This window comes from Carassius carassius, chromosome 16, assembly GCF_963082965.1.
Source record: "Carassius carassius chromosome 16, fCarCar2.1, whole genome shotgun sequence".
Taxonomy (NCBI): Eukaryota; Metazoa; Chordata; class Actinopteri; order Cypriniformes; family Cyprinidae; genus Carassius; species Carassius carassius.
In genome coordinates this window covers 13,062,955-13,083,747 of record NC_081770.1, presented here as the reverse complement: position 1 = coordinate 13,083,747, position 20,793 = coordinate 13,062,955, and the positions used below count along the sequence as shown (strand labels likewise).

General features: G+C 37.3%; 2 protein-coding genes across 2 annotated transcripts in view; both read right to left on the bottom strand.

The window, feature by feature from the left end:
- LOC132159263 (NACHT, LRR and PYD domains-containing protein 12-like) overlaps positions 1-2,967 on the bottom strand; it is a 32,070-nt gene extending 29,103 nt beyond the window's left edge. Inside the window, exons 1-3 of the mRNA XM_059568798.1 lie at positions 2,898-2,967; positions 2,687-2,791; positions 2,165-2,243 (exon numbers count right to left, since the gene is read on the bottom strand). Of these exons, the coding sequence (XP_059424781.1) occupies positions 2,165-2,243; positions 2,687-2,791; positions 2,898-2,956 (243 nt within the window). The 5' untranslated portion in view covers positions 2,957-2,967. The remainder of the gene's footprint in view (positions 1-2,164; positions 2,244-2,686; positions 2,792-2,897) is intronic.
- Positions 1-20,793, bottom strand: part of LOC132159554 (uncharacterized) — a 1,375,546-nt gene that overhangs the window by 772,868 nt on the left and 581,885 nt on the right. The window lies entirely within an intron of this gene.

Here is a 20,793-nt window from a genome sequence, read left to right as displayed (position 1 = left end):
TACAACCTGTGGCCTCCTGCCTACAGATATAATACAGCAATGCCGATATACAGCCAAATCAAAATGTTTGGTTGTTTGTTTTAATTTTGTTGATTAGATCTTACAGCTCATGAAATTCCAAAATCCAGTATCTCAAAATATTAGAATATTTCCTAAGATCAATCAATAAAAAGGATTTGCAAACAGAAAAGTTCAAGTTCTTTAAATTATGTTAATTTATGTTAAAAAAAAAAAACATTTTTTATCAATAATGTTACAGTATGATTATATAAGCAGCTATCTAGTGGTAAAAGTGATAAATGAGTGTACACCCCAAACGAAGACTGCATAAGGGTTAACAAAACTAAAGCAAGGACGGAAATGCCGGAAATGTGACACCCTATGTTAGGACACCCTATGATTCAAATGCCTGTGGATGCACTTTTAGAAGCAATAACTTTATGTATTATTTTTTTGTATGACTTTATCAGTCTCTCACATTGTTCTGGAGGAATTTTCTCTGAGCATTTCACAGTCTGATCTTGGGATGTATTTCCTGGGATGTCCACTCCAGGGAGGATTGGTGTCTGTCTTGAATTGTCTGTCAAATTGTTTGAAAATGGCCGTGTTAACCTTCCCAGATTGATGGCAGCAACAATTGCTTCTCTAAGATCATTGCTGATGTCTTACCTCTTTGGCATTTTGTCAACACATGCCCGAAATCTCCAGACCAGCAAAGTGACAAAACTATTACTTATATGGAGGTGCTCACACTTGCTGATGATCAGTTAATCAAAGGTATCTGATTAGCAGTGCCTGACTGCTACTTAACCTCTTATTTCCTATGTTAACAGTGAGGGTGTCCTAACTATGTCACCTATGGCTTTTCCATTTTAGCTTTATATTTGTTAAACAAATTAAGGCATGGTGCAGTGTGCCTTTTGTTGTTGTTAATCTAAGGTTTTGGGCCCTATCATACACCCGGCACAATGCAACGCAAGGCGCAGCGCAAGTGTGTTTGCTAGTTTCAGTCCGGCGCCATTCACATTTTCCCGTCCAGCACCACGTCGTTTAATTAGCAAATGCATTTTCGCCCATTTGTGCGCACATGGGCATGCTGGTCTAAAAACGTGTTCAGGCGCATTGCTAGCGCAATGCTATTTTAAGGAGCTGAATATAGACTGTGCCATAGACCAACTCAAACCTGGTCTAAAGTGTAAAGTCAATGGCGTAATATTTATTTTGTTACTTAAAGAGCACGTTGGTAGATAATGCACCTCCGGACGGGTCCACAGTGCATGTTGACTTTGATTATTACACACAGGGATGCGCATCACACAAACATGCCAAATATTAAAAATCAAAAGTATTACAGTGTAAAATAATATTATTGTTTAGGCTACATAAATATAAAAATGTAATGATGGATAGTCATTGCATGTATTAGAATTAGGCTACCTATTTGCAATTCAGCCTATTACTACTTATAATGATGAATGAAATTGGCTAATTAATTGAACAATCATGCCAAAACACACACATACATTAACTGACTCATCGCGTGGAGCTTTGGTGGATTCCTGCTTGTCCTGTAGATGATCTGCTCGCGCACTTTAACTTTGCGCACGATCAGATCAGTTTCTACGCTTGAGAAGCGTTCAGCTTTTCCGCCAACAAATTCTGCCATGTAAATACTCTTAAAGGGAATGGGAGATGACACGCTGGTTGGTTTATTGAACGTTACGCTCACTACTCATTAAGAGAATAGGGACAACCCATTCCAATAATGCACCCCGGTGCACGGACCGTTTTTCCGTCATCAAAATAGCAAAAGTGGATTTGGACACGCCCTGAGTGCACATGCGCCGTGCGCTTTACACTTTGCGTTTAGATCATTAAATTAGGGCCCTTTATTTGCCAAATTGCAAGAGCTGACAAGTACCGTTAAATATTTCATTGTGTCCTGATATGGGAGACCATGAAATTCAATAGGTTGTCCTAACTTTTTCACACAACTACACACGACTACACACACACATACATACATACATACATATATATATATATATATATATATATATATATATATATATATATATATATATATATGAATTAAATTGCTTTGCTTAATAACTTATTTGTTTCTTAGAAATATCAAACAAACAATGTAAATGTGTTATCTTACCTGGAAGATCCATAGGAGATCTTTGACATTGTGATCCCTGCAAGTCTGGAAATCTGAATCTAATGTTACACACTGAAGCCTGTTCGCAAATGTAATAAAATAAAATTAAATACTGCACTTCCATGCAAAAACATTACAGAAATCTATTGTAATCATTTAGTAAAAAAAAAAACAACAACCATGCTTATCAAGGCTTCATCTATTTGATGCAGGTTTAGGGTTAGAGTTGGGTTAGGGGCTAGAACATGTTGTTTTGTCAGTATAAAAGTTGATAGTGTGTGTGTGTGTGTGTGTGTGTGTGTGTGTGTGTGAGAGAGAGAGAGAGAGAGAGAGAGATTAATAGTCCTGCTGATATGGAATTGGTGTCAATAGATGATAAGTTCATATGCAGAGGTATAAATGGGAAAAGGAGGCCGAAATGTAGTGTCACTGGCATGGGATGGAGTGCCCTCTACGGGAGCTCATGGGAACTGCTGTTAAATGTAACAGTGTGTGACCAATATTAAGAAGCACATGAAATACCTTTTTTTTGATGATGTTGTTTTGTCCCTTATGTTCGGTCCAAGACCTTTTGAACAATCACTCTTCACAAACACAGAGCTGAACACATGTGAGCCTGATCTTACACTTATCACACACAAACAAAAAAAACATTAATATAGGAATTTTCTCTCTATCTGAAACACATCTACCTCTAACCCCCACCCCCCACCATATATAGACTCAGTCTTACCTCTGTTTCTCTGAGAGACTCATCTCAGACAGAGAGTCCTTTCCTCGCTCCTTTGACATACTGCAGCTGAACAGCTTAGGTTTAAAGATAGTGATGACAAAGTTACTGAGATGAATAACAGGGCAGTTATTCAAATAAATACTGAATAATTATAAGTTTGTAAAAACAACATTACATATATAATAAACAGACAATAAAGTGAGTCACAAACAAACATTGAAATAACAAAATTGTCTTAATTATTTCAAATCATTTTATGAGTTTAACTGACTCATGGCTCTACATAAAAACTTCTTAGGGAAAATACATTTACACTGTGCTTAAAAATTTGAGTGGAAAAAATTTAACTATCTTCTGCATTGCAGTTTGTATAATTTGTCAAATTTAATTATTATTATTTGTATTAATAAGTGCTGAAACATTCGTAATTTAATCATTACTCACAGTATATTACATTACATTAAAAGTAACCTGTAGTACATAAATTAACATCCACATGCTAGGCTTTATCGGTAAAAGTCTGGTTTAAAAATACTTTCTTTTTTGCATCACAATAAAAAAAAAAGTGCAAATGTGTAAAAAAAAACCCTACAGGAACTGTTTTCCAATGACTTAATTTCTCAATTAACTTGTTTCAATAAACATGTTTATGATCTAAAGACTTAAATAATTTTCATAACCCTCATCGTCTGTTCAACCTTTAAGCTTTTTACTGGTGTGTTTTTTTTTCTTCAAAACGCCTACACAGTTTTTGAAACTATGGCTGTATTTCTCTAAGCTCTACACACAAAACCACAAAACACACACACACACACACAACATGGAAAACATCACACATCTTGCAAAAGCAAACGCCTTAAAAAAAAAAAAAAACTATTTGAACTCTTCGAGAAAATAATATTTTTGCATAGTAACACACATACATAACATAAAATGATTAGCCACACAAATGTGAAAAAAAAGTTAAACACTACTCTTGGGTGTCTTTTGCTTGTTCAGAGTGCAATGGAGTTTGTCATAGCATTAATATATAAATGCATATACACATACATTTTAAATACAGTATGTATGTACAGCTGATAAATTTTACACAGTTATGCAACTGAATTTAATCAATACTGAACTGACTTGAGGTTTATAATGACACTATTGACTTTTTATAGCTGCATTACAGCAGAATTAGGAATTTGATAATTGCTGTGTGAAACAACCTACAGTCGTGGCCAAAAGTTTTGAGAATTACATGAATATTAGTTTTCAACAAGTTTGCTGCTAAACTGCTCTTAGATCTTTGTTTCAGTTGTTTCTGTGATGTACTGAAATATAATTACAAGCCCTTCATACGTTTCAAAGGCTTTTATCGACAATTACATGACATTTATGCAAAGAGTCAGTATTTGCAGTGTTGGCCCTTCTTTTTCAGGACCTCTGCAATTCGACTGGGCATGCTCTCAATCAACTTCTGGGCCAAATCCTGACTGATAGCAACCCATTCTTTCATAATCACTTCTTGGAGTTTGTCAGAATTAATGGGTTTTTGTTTGTCCACCCTTCTTTTGAGGATTGACCACAAGTTCTCAATGGGATTAAGATCTGGGCAGTTTCCAGGCCATGGACCCAAAATTTCAACATTCTGGTCCCCGAGCCACTTAGTTATCACTTTTGCCTTATGGCACGGTGCTCCATCGTGCTGGAAAATGCATTGTTCTTCACCAAACTGTTGTTGGATTGTTGGAAGAAGTTGCTGTTGGAGGGTGTTTTGGTTCCATTCTTTATTCATGGCTGTGTTTTTGGGCAGAATTGTGAGTGAGCCCACTCCCTTGGATGAGAAGCAACCCCACACATGAATGGTGTCAGGATGCTTTACTGTTGGCATGACACAGGACTGATGGTAGCGCTCACCTTTTCTTCTCCGGACAAGCCTTTTTCTAGATGCCCCAAACAATCGGAAAAGGGCTTCATTGGAGAATATGACTTTGCCCCAGTCCTCAGCAGTCCATTCACTATACTTTCTGCAGAAGATCAATCTGTCCCTGATGTTTTTTTTGGAGAGAAGTGGCTTCTTTGCTGCCCTTCTTGACACCAGGCCATCTTCCAAAAGTCTTCGCCTCACTGTGCGTGCAGATGCGCTCACACCTGCCTGCTGCCATTCTTGAGCAAGCTCTGCACTGGTGGCACTCCGATCCCGCAGCTGAATCCTCTTTAGGAGACCATCCTGGCGCTTGCTGGACTTTCTTGGACACCATGAAGCCTTCTTTACAAGAATTGAACCTCTTTCCTTGAAGTTCTTGATGATCCTATAAATTGTTGTTTTAGGTGCAATCTTATTAGCCACAATATCCTTGCCTGTGAAGCCATTTTTATGCAACGCAATGATGGCTGCACGCGTTTCTTTGCAGGTCACCATGGTTAACAATGGAAGAACAATGATTTCAAGCATCACCCTCCTTTTAACATGTCAAGTCTGCCATTCTAACCCAATCAGCCTGACATAATGATCTCCAGCCTTGTGCTCGTCAACATTCTCACCTGAGTTAACAAGACGATTACTGAAATGATCTCAGCAGGTCCTTTAATGACAGCAATGAAATGCAGTGGAAAGGTTTTTTTGGGATTAAGTTAATTTTCATGGCAAAGAAGGACTATGCAATTCACCTGATCACTCTTCATAACATTCTGGAGTATATGCAAATTGCAATTATAAAAACTTAAGCAGCAACTTTTCCAATTTCCAATATTTATGTAATTCTCAAAACTTTTGGCCACGACTGTATAATCTATGAAGCACTTCAGAAATAGTTAACTTTATGACTTGGCATGAATGCATATTCTGTTTACTATGGATGGATGGATTTCTCAAAACACTGAGTTTAATTTCTAAATGAACAAATTCCTTTATATAAGTGTTTTCACACCTTATCACTATGTTTATGTCATCAGTAAATGAGTGTGGCATTTAAATAGCAGTGTTTCCTAAATTAAACAAATTAGCTGTTTGTTTTTAGTGATGTGTGTAATGTAGCAAAAAGTTTGTTTTACAACAGTAAACTGACTTTTAAACATGTAATGTGCTTGTCCAATGTTTAGGTATATGAGTGAATGGTTTCACTATGTGGGCCTCAAGAATAAATTTTGGTATGCAAGTGACATACTGTATCAGTAGGATTTTAAAAACATTTAATTTTTGTTTTTTTCAAAGATTTTATTTCTCTTATTTATTATATACAGTAATTTCAATCAATCTCAGGCAGGTTTATTAAACAGCTTGGTGGGTCTTCTTATATAAATGGAAAACCTACTTAATATTACCTTAATATTATAATATTAAGATTATATACCTAATAACATTGTTAAGCTAGTCACAGTTCTCATGCAATACGGGGAGGAAGAACGGTCTTTCAAAAGATGACAACCGTAACATTTTGCAACAATTTTGTGAAATTTCCTTTTTACTCAAGAAGACCTGGCAAACTATTTAACAATCCGTTTGAGATAGAAACCAGTTATCTAAAAATATATGAGAAACCATTTATCTAAAAATATATGAGAATTAAATCAAACACTTTCTTTGAAAAACTAAATGTTCATTTTACTGAAATTGTACTCAAATGTGACTTGCATAAAAAATTTGGAACAAAGTGCATTTTACTTCTCCAAATACCTGTAATCAAGAACTGTTAAAACTAATGTGCAATCTTGGCAACTAAGAAGATAATTAATAAGTAAATAATTGTAAACTTTTTGCCATTGTGAGGCGATCGATCTCTGTGAACCTGTGAATCATGTAAGTTTACTGAGATGGTCTCCGGCCTGCATAGTAGGAGACAATAACAAATACCATGTTCTGAGTCTCCAGCTTTTGAGACAGCAACAGATATGACCATGATCTGAATCTCCAGCCTGCTAGGAAAGAGATATTCTACGTTCAGAGTCTTCGTCCAAGGGAGACAAATCAGACTGACCAAGTTCTTTGTCTCTAGCCCAGAGAGGCAGAAGACATACAGACATTTGCAACAAGGTTAAGATCCAGTGAGCAAACCATGACTTTAGGGAACTTTCATCTGCATGTTCCAGACTAAGAACCTTCACCTACTCCAGAGCCATGTCTGTGTTCCAGATTTTAGGACACTTTGGTGCTCTAGGAGATTTTTACCAGCACAACCAGTGTAAGAAATTCACTGCCACCTATATGCTCAATGAAGACCAGAAGTCAAATTAGAAAGTTGAGTCAGTCACCTCTCAGATGCTAAATACAGACATTGCTTGAAATAAATACCAGAACAGATCTATAGTGTTAGTTTATATAACAGCATTTAATTTAGGACCACTCTGATGATTAAGATTATTGTAGACGTGCTGGACACTACCTTTGCGGCAGGCTTTTCTTTGGTTAAGTGTTCCAATTTTGAGTCTTTTTTTTTTCTTTTGATATGCAACAAATATAAAATTCCATGCAAAAGTGATACAAGTCTGTAAATGAGACAAAACAAGATTAAGCAAGGATTAGCTGATAGATGATTTCTGTGGACAAGACGCTAAGTGCTCATGTCTGTGCAACAGACCGAGTATTTTTTTAATGTGTTTTTTTTTTTTTTTTTTTTACAACAGAACTTTTAACACAATTTGATATCTGGGGTTTGAGATGTGGTTTACTCCTCCAAAACGGAAGACAGTACAGATATGTCTCTCTGCAGCAAGCGGATGAAAAAAACTTCTGCAAGTGAAACTAAAAATTCACACATCCTGGTGTATGCTGTAAAACACAGTTTTAGTTTCTCAAAACTATTTTTTTTTTCTTTTTTTGCAGACACATTTATGTGGTCAAGTGGAATGGTGTTAATAAATGAGACGCCTGGCCAGTGAAATTTAAGTGACAAGGGTAAACAGCTGTGTAAAGTGTAAAAAAGAAAGAAAGCAAGAAAAGCAAGAAAGCAAGAAAGAAAGAAAGAAAGAACTGCCCCTGCTGGAAAGGTTTGGTTTTGGAATACTTGTGATTTTGTGATACTAGCCAATATATTTAGAGTTATAGCCCATGAAATGCGGAGTGATCTGAAATGAATATATCAGCCAATATTTCAAGGTATTGGTATTAAATGTAATAAAAATATTGGTTTGAGAAATCTGGTTAAGAAAATTCATATAGTCACAATCTCACATACAAATTTACACAGCTTTTTGGTAGATCTACAAATTCTTTACCTCGGTACACTGGAGTTGAGTGTTCAACTTCTTTTTTCTGACTGTTACAACTTACCCCGGTATGTAACCTTCCCTCTCAGTGGGGTAGATTGTAACAAAAGCACTCCATATATTTGACATCAATTTATAAGGGCTATGATATTCTTGCAGAGGTTTAAATTGGTACATGTCATAGTGAACAAATGTGGGTGCTTTGTATAAATGTTTGATAACTCTAGCTCAGAAATTCAGCGAGTAACAGATGTTGAAACAAAAAGTGTTACAACCATAAGAACAGGCATACATATTATAAATTAACATTTAAACCGAACTTACATGAAACAAATGTAATCACAGACGTATTCAAACTTACTTGCAGTAGGTCAGACAGTCGTGTGCAGCAGGAACCGAATACAGAAGTCTTTAAAACACTTTCGATTTGTGATCGCTCAGTGAGTGACACATTCACGAATCCATCCCAAAACAAAAACCTAGTTTAAATGTTTTGAGTGGCCATTCCGATACCCTTGGTTTGATTTGAATCTCTTTAATTGTTTAGCTCACAATTTTTAATTCCAATTCGCAGCTAAACGTTAAGAAATTATGCTCATGTAATCGTAGGCTATATTTCTTTAACAAGGCTAATGCTTTTGCTAATTTGTTCATTAGAGCCATGTTATAACAGCATATTATATAAACTATTCCATACGGTCTTAAAATGAATGTATTACTTAATCTTAATTTATGCAGTAATTATTTAATTAATCTTACTGCACAGATAATAATACCACATCTAAATGAAAATACACCATTACAAATGTAACTTCTGTATTCAAAATCTTCAAAGTTTGTAAGCATTAACTGTAATGTTACAAACATTTTTAAAAAGTAAAAGCACAACATATTTCTTAATATTAGCTACTGCATGTGCCATTTTACAGCTAAAATGTTGAAGTTTAGCTGTTTTAACTACTGTAATCATTAAAAATGTAGCAACCTGAATATCACTTCCTAACATCATCCCTAGCAAGTAACTCTCTTTCTCCTCTCATGTTCCATACATGGATCTGGATCTGCCTGTGGAACCAGCTCATCTCTCTGTCCTTCATCATCATCACTGGTGGCATGTTGCTGCATAGCTGTCTGGCTCACTTCTTCACTGCTGCGAGGTGCTGCTGCAGGAAAATATTGCTATATATTTCAGTTAGTTTGGGAAATTTAGCGGCTTCAGTCTCTAAATTCCGTTTTTTTTTCTCTTGCCTTCTCAGCCCCACCCTTTTCTTTCCATTTTTTACCCGCACCCGCATTATTATGCATATTGTTTGTTTGTTTGTTTTATACGCTTCTTTCTAACGTTAATGACTTTGCTGTTCATTTCTTCCTACTCTTCCACTTCTTCTCCTTACTTGGCGGCCACAGCCATTGCAGCTTGCATTCAACTTAAATGTGCATTGCTGCCACCTACAGTACTGGAGTGTAAAACAGATTAGTGGGGGGGGGGGGGCAGGTGATGACTGCACGCGTGGCGGGTGGTGGGCCGGCCTACGGGCCGTCCTGGAGTACCGGCCGTTCTGTGATTCTCCAGATCACACAGATGGCCAGTCCGCCCCTGTCTGCGGCCACTCTAGAATCTTGTTTCACCGCACTCGTTCTCGAAAATTTGTGCTTGGTAATGACAGACAGACAATCCAAACCATAATCCCAATCGATTTATAAAGTTTGTTAATGATTAACATTGATTTGCCAAGCGTTCTGACTGCGCAGGTCCACTACAGTGAAGATGTTGGTGTTGAGCGCGAGGTGGTCTCTCGCTGCATATATATGCGCCTAAAAACGCATGGAAAACGCTAGGCGCGCCGCTTTCTCCTTCTCCTCGGGCAGTTGCGCCCCTGAGGCGTCTGCCGTTGCTAAGCAACCTTGATGCGCTCTCTCCACGAAGACGTGGAAATTTCAGCAAAGGATTTGCAGCACTTAAAATCGCTTGCAGTAGCTCTGCTACTAAATTTATTTCAAAATGGCAATCCATATACAGCTATGATCTGCTGTTCCTTCATCTTGGCTCTCGATTGGAGGATACTGCGCATGTGTGATTCAGTGTGAAGCAGACCGACGCACAGAGCGTCTGAACCGAACTGATTCTTTTGATGATTGATTCTGTACTTATTCTGTGCTAGTGTTATGAGCGCGGGTAAACCGAAGGCTTAAATCAAAGGCAATCATCGCCAATGACGTCATTACATTGAGCGCAAAAGAACCGGTGAACCGTTTTCTTCAACCAGTTTATTGAATCCAACTGTCCGAAAGAACCGGTTCGCAGAAAAGAACCAAACTTCCCATCACTACTGGTGATCCGAAAACCGATTAAATGAAAGAAAAGTAAAATGTATTTTTGCTCTAGGTTTATTATCTAAATTCTTTAGTTTTATTTTTACTGAAAAGTACAGAACAGTTTTAAGGTTTTTTTTATTTTTTACTATAGATACACCATTAAATTAAATAAAGTGCTCTGATTTTTACTATAGATACACCATTAAATGAAAGAAAGTGCTCTGATTTTTACTATAGATACACCATTAAAAGACAGAAAGTGCTCTGACTTTTACTATAGATACACCATTAAATGAAAGAAAGTGCTCTGATTTTTACTATAGATACACCACTAAAAGACAGAAAGTGCTCTGACTTTTACTATAGATACACCATTAAATGAAAGAAAGTGCTCTGATTTTTACTATAGATACACCATTAAAAGACAGAAAGTGCTCTGGTTTTTACTATAGATACACCATTAAAAGACAGAAAGTGCTCTGACTTTTACTATAGATACACCATTAAATGAAAGAAAGTGCTCTGATTTTTACTATAGATACATCATTAAAACACAGAAAGTGCTCTGGTTTTTACTATAGATACACCATTAAAAGACAGAAAGTGCTCTGACTTTTACTATAGATACACCATTAAATGAAAGAAAGTGCTCTGATTTTTACTATAGATACACCATTAAAAGACAGAAAGTGCTCTGACTTTTACTATAGATACACCATTAAATGAAAGAAAGTGCTCTGATTTTTACTATAGATACACCATTAAAAGACAGAAAGTGCTCTGGTTTTTACTATAGATACACCATTAAAAGACAGAAAGTGCTCTGACTTTTACTATAGATACACCATTAAAAGACAGAAAGTGCTCTGATTTTTACTATAGATACACCACTAAAAGACAGAAAGTGCTCTGATTTTTACTATAGATACACCATTAAATTGACAGAAAGTGTCCTGCATTTCTTTACTATAGATACACCATTAAATAACAGAAGATTTCTGTTTTATTTACTGTGGGCACACTGTGAATTAAGAGAAAATGTCAGTTTTTTAATTACGGGACAAAGTCTGGGTAATGAGCTGCCCAGTACTTTTTCTGTTATTTTACAGATTTATTTCTTAGAGTGTACCCTACCGTCTGGACCGCCACTCCCTCCTATTGTGCCTTGTCTTATTTGTTAATAAACTTCCCTTGCTCCTTCTGCATTTGGGTCCTCTCCTTCAGTAACCCTGACAAATATACTGGATATCCACAGATACGCATATGATATAGCAACAGATATGCATAAATAACTTAATATATAATAACATAGAATATCAATGTGTATTAAACATAACAGGGATCATGTAAATATTTTAAGTGACATGGACATTTCACATTGTAGACTTGCATTATATATTTTGATACATTTAAGTGCTGTACTTGACAATCACATTTATGAGTAGAAACATTTTAATCATTATGGATGAGTTTAATACAAATATGATTATATTTGTTGGCCTTAAACTGCCAGAAGAGCCAGAGACACATCTGAGCTTCTTCTCCTCTGTTTCACCTTTAAATAAAACAAAATGATCATTTGCATGAATACTAAAGCAATATGTTTCTAACACAGTCTCGTATGGATCACATTTACACATTTATCACAGATTTATTTCTCCTCATAGACACAGTAGTGGAGCTCTTCTGTGGATCCTCACCTGAAATTTACTGCTACTCACATGACGATTTCAAATTATGACATAAAACATCCATCTTTTGGCGAATTAACTTCATCAGGGGTATCTGGGGATTGAACTCCATCAGGGATATTTGTTGATTGATCTTTATCAGGGGCTCTCGGCAATGGATCTTCATCTACACTGTAAGGTGAAACAGAAGAGGAAAAACGTTCACTGTTCAATGGAACAAACTGCTAATTAGTTACCATTTCATTTTTTTTTTTTATATTTTTACTGAAAAGAAGTTACATTTAAATGATCTTGTGTACATATTTACAAAACAGTATTTATTAAACAAATTAAATTCATATGTTTGTCTGTTTGTGTTAATGTGACCCCTATTGAGGCACTATAAAGAGAAAAATATGCTACTGAGTGTACACTAAATATAATAAATGACAAGAATAAATACAAATGTAATTTTGCATTAAAACAATTACCTTTTAGTTAAATGTTTCACTAGTTAAAGCCACTTATTGTAGTTTCAACATGTTTGTACCAGACTTGGTACAAAAATACATTGTAGTATTTTTAGCGGAAGATCTTAAAGTTAAAATTAAAAAATTACATTCACTGAACATATTAAACTGTGCTCAGCCAATATATCAAGCAGAAGATAAAAATATGTGTTGCCCAACAAGCTATGCGGCAACAAAAAAACAAAAAAACAAGTGTACGCATGTGCCTGAGATAAAATGTTGGTTTAGTGAACTCAAATTCCTGTGGGTGGGAGAGCGAGAGCAGAGCCAATGCTGAAGAGCAACAAAACATACTTTCCAGATGGATTTTATGGTATATCATGGTGAGTACTGAACTTTGTATTTATTAAGTCATATTTAAGTTTAACTGATTGCAGGTCTCAGTAATTTCGACATAAAACCAAAAAACATGGGTATTACGTTACCGCCTTTGATATTCCCTAAACGAATTACGCCGAGTCTCTGAATGTTTACTTATTAATTGTTGTTTTAACAGTGTTCGGATTTGACACTATTGAGTAGGCTATATCGCAAAAGCCATTAAGACACACATACAAAGTGCAAGCATGTGATGAATTCTAGACCAGTGTGCATGCTCTTTAGGGTGTGTTCTTTCACTGCATGATTCAGTCTTTTAAAATGCTTTTAGAATGATCACAAAATTCAAGACATGGGGGCAGAAAATGTATAGGCTTTATTTATATAATTTCAAATACTTAATCAGTATCACAAGAAAAGTGGAATTTTTTCCTCCAAAAAGCAGCATGATTACAAATGTGATATTGATTCTAAACAACAGTTCAATAAACAAGAAGTTAATATTTGATTCATATTTTTAGACACAATATTGCCTGTTTTTGCTCTATTTCGCCAACAAAAATAATTACAATGCTTCTCTGAGCAACATGAAAGTGTTTCATTCGATCGTGAATGTTCCATTCAAAGGGCATTAAAGTGTGCGAGATGTGAATTTAAATTGTATTTATTTACAGAGGTATTTTATGTCACACTTCTCTAGTAAGTTTCTCTGTATGTGAAAACACTGTAGGACGTGTTGTAGCACAAATCCATGAATACTATAAATGTTCCCAAGTGAAGTAAAACTTTAATGGATTTCCCCTGCTCAGAGATTACACTTTGTAGGGATCATATCAATGAAACAGTTCATGCGTGTAGTGTAATGGCCACTAGAGTATTTACAGTAGTGGAGCCCTAAAGACGGGGGTGTGTACAACATGCCTGCCTGGAAGTGACGTCATCGACCCGAGACACAGCTCACTGATCCAGGTCCTGTCATGATGAGCAGAGGTTTGCGAGGGGATCGTTTCTTTTTATTCACTAGCATTAAAACATGCATGTTTTCGTTTTATTTACTTTATTAACAAATGTATATGTGTATTAGCAGTGTTTGTTACCTGGCATTTATTTATCTGTGCACACTAAAATGTGTATTTCATTTGGTTAACTGCAAGTGTATTAGCAGTGTTTGTTTAAAATCGCTTAACATGTGGGAGGATGCCAGCGCACATAAGTGTACTTTGTTTACATTAGTTCAGAGTTACTGTTAGTTTTAATGTTGCTTTTGGAAAACGCAAACAACCTGTAAATGCCCGACATGACAATAAAGCTTTGATTATGCTATGTGACAATAATTTTGACAGGAAGTGCACTTTATAGGATGAATTTAACAATAACTATATAAATATCCTAACAAATATCCTAATAAATACTATAATTATAAATGAATAATTCGCTCCTGTCATTTGTAAATGAAAACACTCATTTATCACAGAATGTTAATGAACAGAATGTAAACGAATTGAAAGTGGAAATAAGCATAACAATAAAAAATATAGCCCTATTTAATATAATATTATTATCAATTATTATATACGGTTAGCCTATATGAATGAATGAATAAATTATGCCGCATTTCCACCGCAGAAACTTTACCCAGGAACTAGGGACTTTAGCCTGGTACTTGGTGTGTTTCCACCGCAGGAACCAGGAACTAAATAAAGTTCCGGTAAAAAAATGCCCCTCAAAAAGTCCCTGCTGGCGGGGGCGGGACTTGGGCACCAAACATCCTGATTGGTTGCGTTCACGCAGCATTGGTTGAGTTCAACCATTTATTCTGATCATTTTCAAAATTACTGTTATTGTGTCATGAACTGTAATTTCATGAAACGTATTTCAGGCGAGAATGTAGTTGTTTAAAACTCAAATCTGTGATTTATTTATAAAGACAGCGCCTATTTAAAAATGTGTTTCGCTGATCTCGGAGACGGTGAGCTCTACGCGATCAGCGGGAGCTCAGTGATCATGTATGCGCCGAGAGTAGCCTCACCTCGGCTAGACCTTCTGATATGTGCCGCTGGCTCTGATGTCTCTTTAGTGGTTAAACATAAAATATAATTCGTTTTTGGGTAAATCTAACAAGTTATCTTTGGTCTGTATTCAATTTATCTATATGTTAAAATGAAAATAAAAAAGGGAAATTTATATAATATTTCGTTTCATTGTAATGGCTGTATATTTACACATATCCCTGAACTAAGAACATTTCTGCAGCTGTTATTATGTTTAAATGAAAACGAAAGGAGGCAGTGGTATTTGATATCCTATTTCGTTTTATTGTAAATATACAGAGAGGAAAACTGCAGTAGCCATGGTCAGCTGACTGAAGTTATCAAGTACGCTGATGTTTGCAGATTTACCAGATTTGCATCATCGCGGACATCACACTCCCGAGACTAATGCACACAGTCTGACCTACTGAGGAGGATGCACGTCCAAAATCAGTGGAAACGCAGCATTAATGATGCATTTATATGCAAGGGCCAATGACGTCACTTCCACGGAGGCATGTTGTACACGCCCGCGTCCATTGGCTCCACCCCCACTTAAAAACAGTTCCACAAAGCGAGACGCGCAGAAAAATGAAGCGCAAAGGAAAAAAAGGTATTGCAAGCTCAAACTAGACTGAGATGCAAAATAAAAGCAGCGTTGCAAATAAATTAATAGATATGACCATGGAAAATATGTATTGCAAAATCATTGCTTTTGCGCAGTTTCATTTATGTTTTGCAATTCTTTATTTTTGTTTGCAAAAACCACATTTATGTTCCTCAATACTTTTCTTTTGGAAAACTTAAATTTCTTTTTGCAATACATTATTTTTTTTTGCGTATATATACAGCATTATTTTGACTCCATATTTACTGATGGACATTTTTTTTTCTGACTCAATCCCCATGTTTATGGACGAGTGTTTCGGCACTTGAGCCATTTTATTGAACTCTGGGAAAATACCCCCTCTGCTTGTCTCGTGCATTATTTAACACTAAAAAGTCTAAAAGTTAATAGGCAGCGCTCCAGTCTATCCATACAGCATGTCCACATGATACTTCAAAAGAAAAAAGAAAAAATGCACGTGACGTACACTGAGGTAGGCCTGCTATATATTTTTCTTTCTGATGGGAAAATGACTATGCCATTCTTCAAAGCGCATAGAAGGATTTCTTTGTTTTATTTTCTGTGTTTTAGTTTTGTCATCTTAATTTGTTAATCATTTGATATAGTGTATTTAGTTTAGGCCTATTTATTTAATTCTTATTTTATTTATAGAATTTTATTCAGTTTTTTTTTTCGCTGCTGGTGCGTGACAATTTGAGGATGTGTGAATTTGTAATTGCTCTATTGCGCTGTATGCTGCTGTATGCATGTTAAAATAAAATATTTGTTTGTTTTTTTGATGTATCATCACAGATTCTTGTCTATTCTACTTTTATTAAATACTAATTTATTATTCTAATTTGATCAGTTAATGGTTAATGGTTGGATAACAAGCAGCTGTTGTCAGAAAAATGTACTGAAATGAGCGTCCCTAGTGTAAATACTTCTAAATCCCACTTCAGATGCAGCTTCTGTGTTTCCACTGAATTGCAAAGATGATTTTTGTTGATACTGATTTAATTTGCTTGGTAACAGCTCAAATGGCTTATTATTCTTATTGACTACTTAATTGTAAGAATTTGACTCAAAAGATGATCACACTTTTCGAAAATTGGCTTAATAAAGATAAAAAAGCTTATAAAAGTAAAACTCACTTTAACCCTTTCAGTGATGAGTTTAAAATATTCTAATGGTCCCCCCTGAGTGAGTTGTTTTAAGGCAACTGTTATTTTAAAATGTTTCCCCTTACTGTTTCCATCTCAACATGTCATGCTTGTCACGTGACCAGGACTTGACATTAACACCTGCCAACCCGCCAAATGCGGGTGGATTTTGCTCGTGGTGGGTAACAAATTGACTCCAACTAGACACTTTGGCGGGTTAAATAATTGTAGTGTTTTTAAAAGGCATCTGACATAAGCCATATTGCATTATGACACTACTACACTACAACTCCCATGAGTATTACATGCACACTTGTGATGCGTGTTAACTTAATGTGTGAGGGAATGTATTATCGCGAGAGTCTGCGTGACTGTCTGCAAGACTGTTTGCTGGTTCTGTGTGTTTTTTGCTCGGACGGAAGAGAAGGGGGAATAACATTTTTTGTGGAACTACGTCGTGTCTGTGGCTATTTTCATGGTAGCAGAGGATAGTTTCCAACTATAGAGTAATGCCTAAGTTTGATAAAGCCTGACCATACGAGTGCTGAAAAAAAGTGAAATTAATATTTGGAGACTTGTTACAGACTTGGACAAGAAGAAGCAGGCACTCGTGGTGGTGTTGGGGCTCAAGGTGCGAGCCAGAGAGACCGCTTTGGAAATACCAGCGAACGATCTGAACGAAGACGATGGTATGGAAATCTTGCTAGCTAAGCTGGACGCTGTATTCTTGCAAGAAGAAAAAGACCACACTTATGAAGCGTACACTCATTTTGACTCGATTTCCAAAGACAGTGCGATGTCCATGGCGGACTACATCATAGACTTTGAGCAACATGACTCTGTGTTAGAATTTAAACTCCTGGACACGGCTTGTTTCGAGGAGAAGAATAGGCAGCTAGCACTTACAGCATGCACGGATTTGACATTTGCATCCATGAAGTCAGCATTGAAGTGGATTTTCGGAGAAAAAAAAACCATGGTGGAGCAAGCGGCGGCAGCGAGACTCAAGATGCTGCATTTTTCACGGAGCAGAGGCCACCGGGTAAATTCAGACAGAACAATGGCCCATCACAGAGCAGACAGTGGCAGACACAGCATGGTATAAACCCACTTGTGACGAGTGGGGCGGGGCCGAGAGACGTGGGAGCAGGACCGAGGCCGGTGGAGTGATTGGGAAATGAGCGACACCTGCTCGACCCACCGGTCTCGAGTCCCACGGAGGAGATGGAGGGATATAAAACCGGAGCAACAACAGTGACAGACGAGAGAGGACCAGGCCTGGACTTTATTTTGTGTTTGCTTTTTATTTGTGCGGAACAGCCGTCCGCGAGGGGCTGTTGTGCGGTTTTGTTTTTATTTTGTAATTAAAGTCTTGATTTGATTGTCCGCCGGTTCCCGCCTCCTTCTTCCCGATGATTACGAAGGTTTTATTGTTACACCACTCTACAAATATGGTAAGCAGACAAAATGCGTCATTTGTCAGAGCACATACCATTGGGCCAAAGACTGTGCTTATCTGAGAAATTAGGTAAAGCTAGCAAAAGATGAAAATGTTGAAGAGTGTAACAATACACTGTTTACAAAAGTCATGATGGACTCCGGGATCTTCCTAAATGAATCATTGGGATCAGCTCTCATTGACACTACATGCACATGTACTGTCTGTGGTGAAAAGTGGCTGGATAGTTACATGAAAGACCTGAGCCAAAGCCAAATAAACAAACTGATGCAAACAGAATCTTCAAGCTGCAGACCTTTCAGGTTTGGTGATGGTCAGGTGGTACACTCCAACAGAAAGGTGAAGCTTCCCGCTAAGATCGGACCAAAAAAAAATGTCACATTGAAACGGAAGTTGTTCCTGTTGATATTCCTTTACTGCTGAGCAAAATGGCTCTAGAAAGAGCAGGAACTGTTTTAGACATGGAGAATGACAGAGTTGTCATGTTCAAGCAACCAGTGCCTCTTGAGCTCACAAGTTCGGGACACTATTGTGTTGACATTAGAAATGGTAATACTGAAGCAAATACCAATGAAAGTGAAGTCCTTGTCGTCACAGCAGAGATGTCTACAAAAGAGAAGAGTTAAATTCTCCTGAAGCTTCACAAGTAGTTTGGTCATGCCTCTGCAGACCGGCTGCAGAGGCTCATCCTCAGTTCTGGAAATACTGACAAAGACTGTCCAGTTATTCTGCAAGAGATCATCCGTGACTGTGAGGTATGTCAAAGATATAGCAGGACCAAGCCCAGGCCTGCTGTTGGTTTGCCTTTAGCCTCAGAGTACAATGAGATGGTGGCAATGGATCTACATGAGCTGGAACCTGGCATATGGTACCTCCACATCATCGACCACTTCACACGCTTCAGCGCTGGAAACATTGTGAGAACACAGAAAGTCTTGGAGATTGTCAACTCCTTCATTCACTCGTATACACTGACAACGGTGGCAAGTTCAACAATGAGGAAATAAGAGAGATGGCAGAAAAATTCAGGTGAAAAGGGAAAACGGGTGTGGCTGGCAGACTGCTCTAAACTGGGCTCTAATGGCCAAAAACAGTATGTTCAATGTGCATGGTTATAGTTCACACCAGCTTGTGTTTGGTCACAGTCCTAATCTTCCATCCGTTTTGGTTGATAAATTGCCAGCTCTAGAGGGCACTTTTATGAGTACTATAGTAGGACAGCACCTAGCAGCATTGCATGCTTCCGGAAGAGCATTCACAGAGGTGGAATGCTCAGAAAGAATAAGAAGAGTTTTACAAAAGCAGCTCAGGCATACAGATGAAAAGTATGAGACAGGAGACAGAGTGTACTACAAACGAGCAGACAGTACAGAGTGGAAAGGCCCAGCTGTAGTTTTCGGTCAAGATGGCTCTGTAGTGTTTGTCAGACATGGTGGGATTCTTGTAAGAGTTCACCAGTCCAGGTTGAATAAGGTAATGCACAGGATGAGGATAAACCTGTGCTACCTGATATTCCTGAAAATAGTAAAGAAAATGAAAACGTAATACACACTGATGTGTCAGAGAATTCAGATGATGAAATTAGTGTTAATAGAGACGTGCAAATCCCTGAAAACACAGAAACAGATGATAGAGAAGACGTGAAACAAACTAACGAGACAGAGAGTGATGCTACTAATACAGTGGGTTCCACTGGTGTCAAACTGAGAACAGGTCAGACAGTGACAATTACAAACAGAGATGATGGTACTAAACACACTGCCAGAGTTTAAGGCAGAGAAGGAAAAGCAAAAGGGCAATATAAAATCTGGTACAATGTGCAGTATCTTGAACTAAATGGCAGCGAGTGTCAGAAGGAAGCTTTAGACATGTCACTTGTTGATGATCTTCTCACTGAATGTGAGAACACAGATGGTAATATACTTATTACCAAAGACATCTCTTTTGATGCTGCTAAACAGCAAGAGATTGAAAACTGGCAAAATAATAATGTTTACAGAGAGGTCACAGACAAGGGTCAGAAATGTATCTCTACTAGATGGGTCTGTACGTTAAAGTAAACTTAAAATGGTATTGTTCCCAAAGCTCGCGAGAGGCTTTGAAGAAGTCAATATTCATGAGTTACAAAAAGATTCTTCCACATGTGCATCAGAGTCACTCAGGCTGCTGATAGCTGTTATTTGTCAAAACAAATAGCAAGTGAATTCTATGTATATTAAGTCTGCTTTTTTTTGCAGGGAATGGAACTCTTAAAAGACATTTACATTCATCCCCCACCAGAAGCAGGCGTGGACAATGCGTTGTGGAAACTAAAGAAATGTGTGTATGGATTTGCAGACGCTTCCCTCTACTGGTACAACAAGGTCAAAGAACTCATGCTGAACAGTGGTGGTAAAATGTCACGGGTTGATCCTGCAGTGTTTTATTGGCAGAATGAGCAGTCTGAGATGACAGGAGTAATGGCATGCCATGTTGATGATTTTCTTTGGGCAGGTTCAGAGCACTTTGTAGCTACAGTAATGTCATACCTGTAATTAAATCTGCATTTCACGTGGGTCGTGAAGAGCATGAGAGTTTTTCATACGTGGGGATGAGCATTGCTACTGTGGGTGG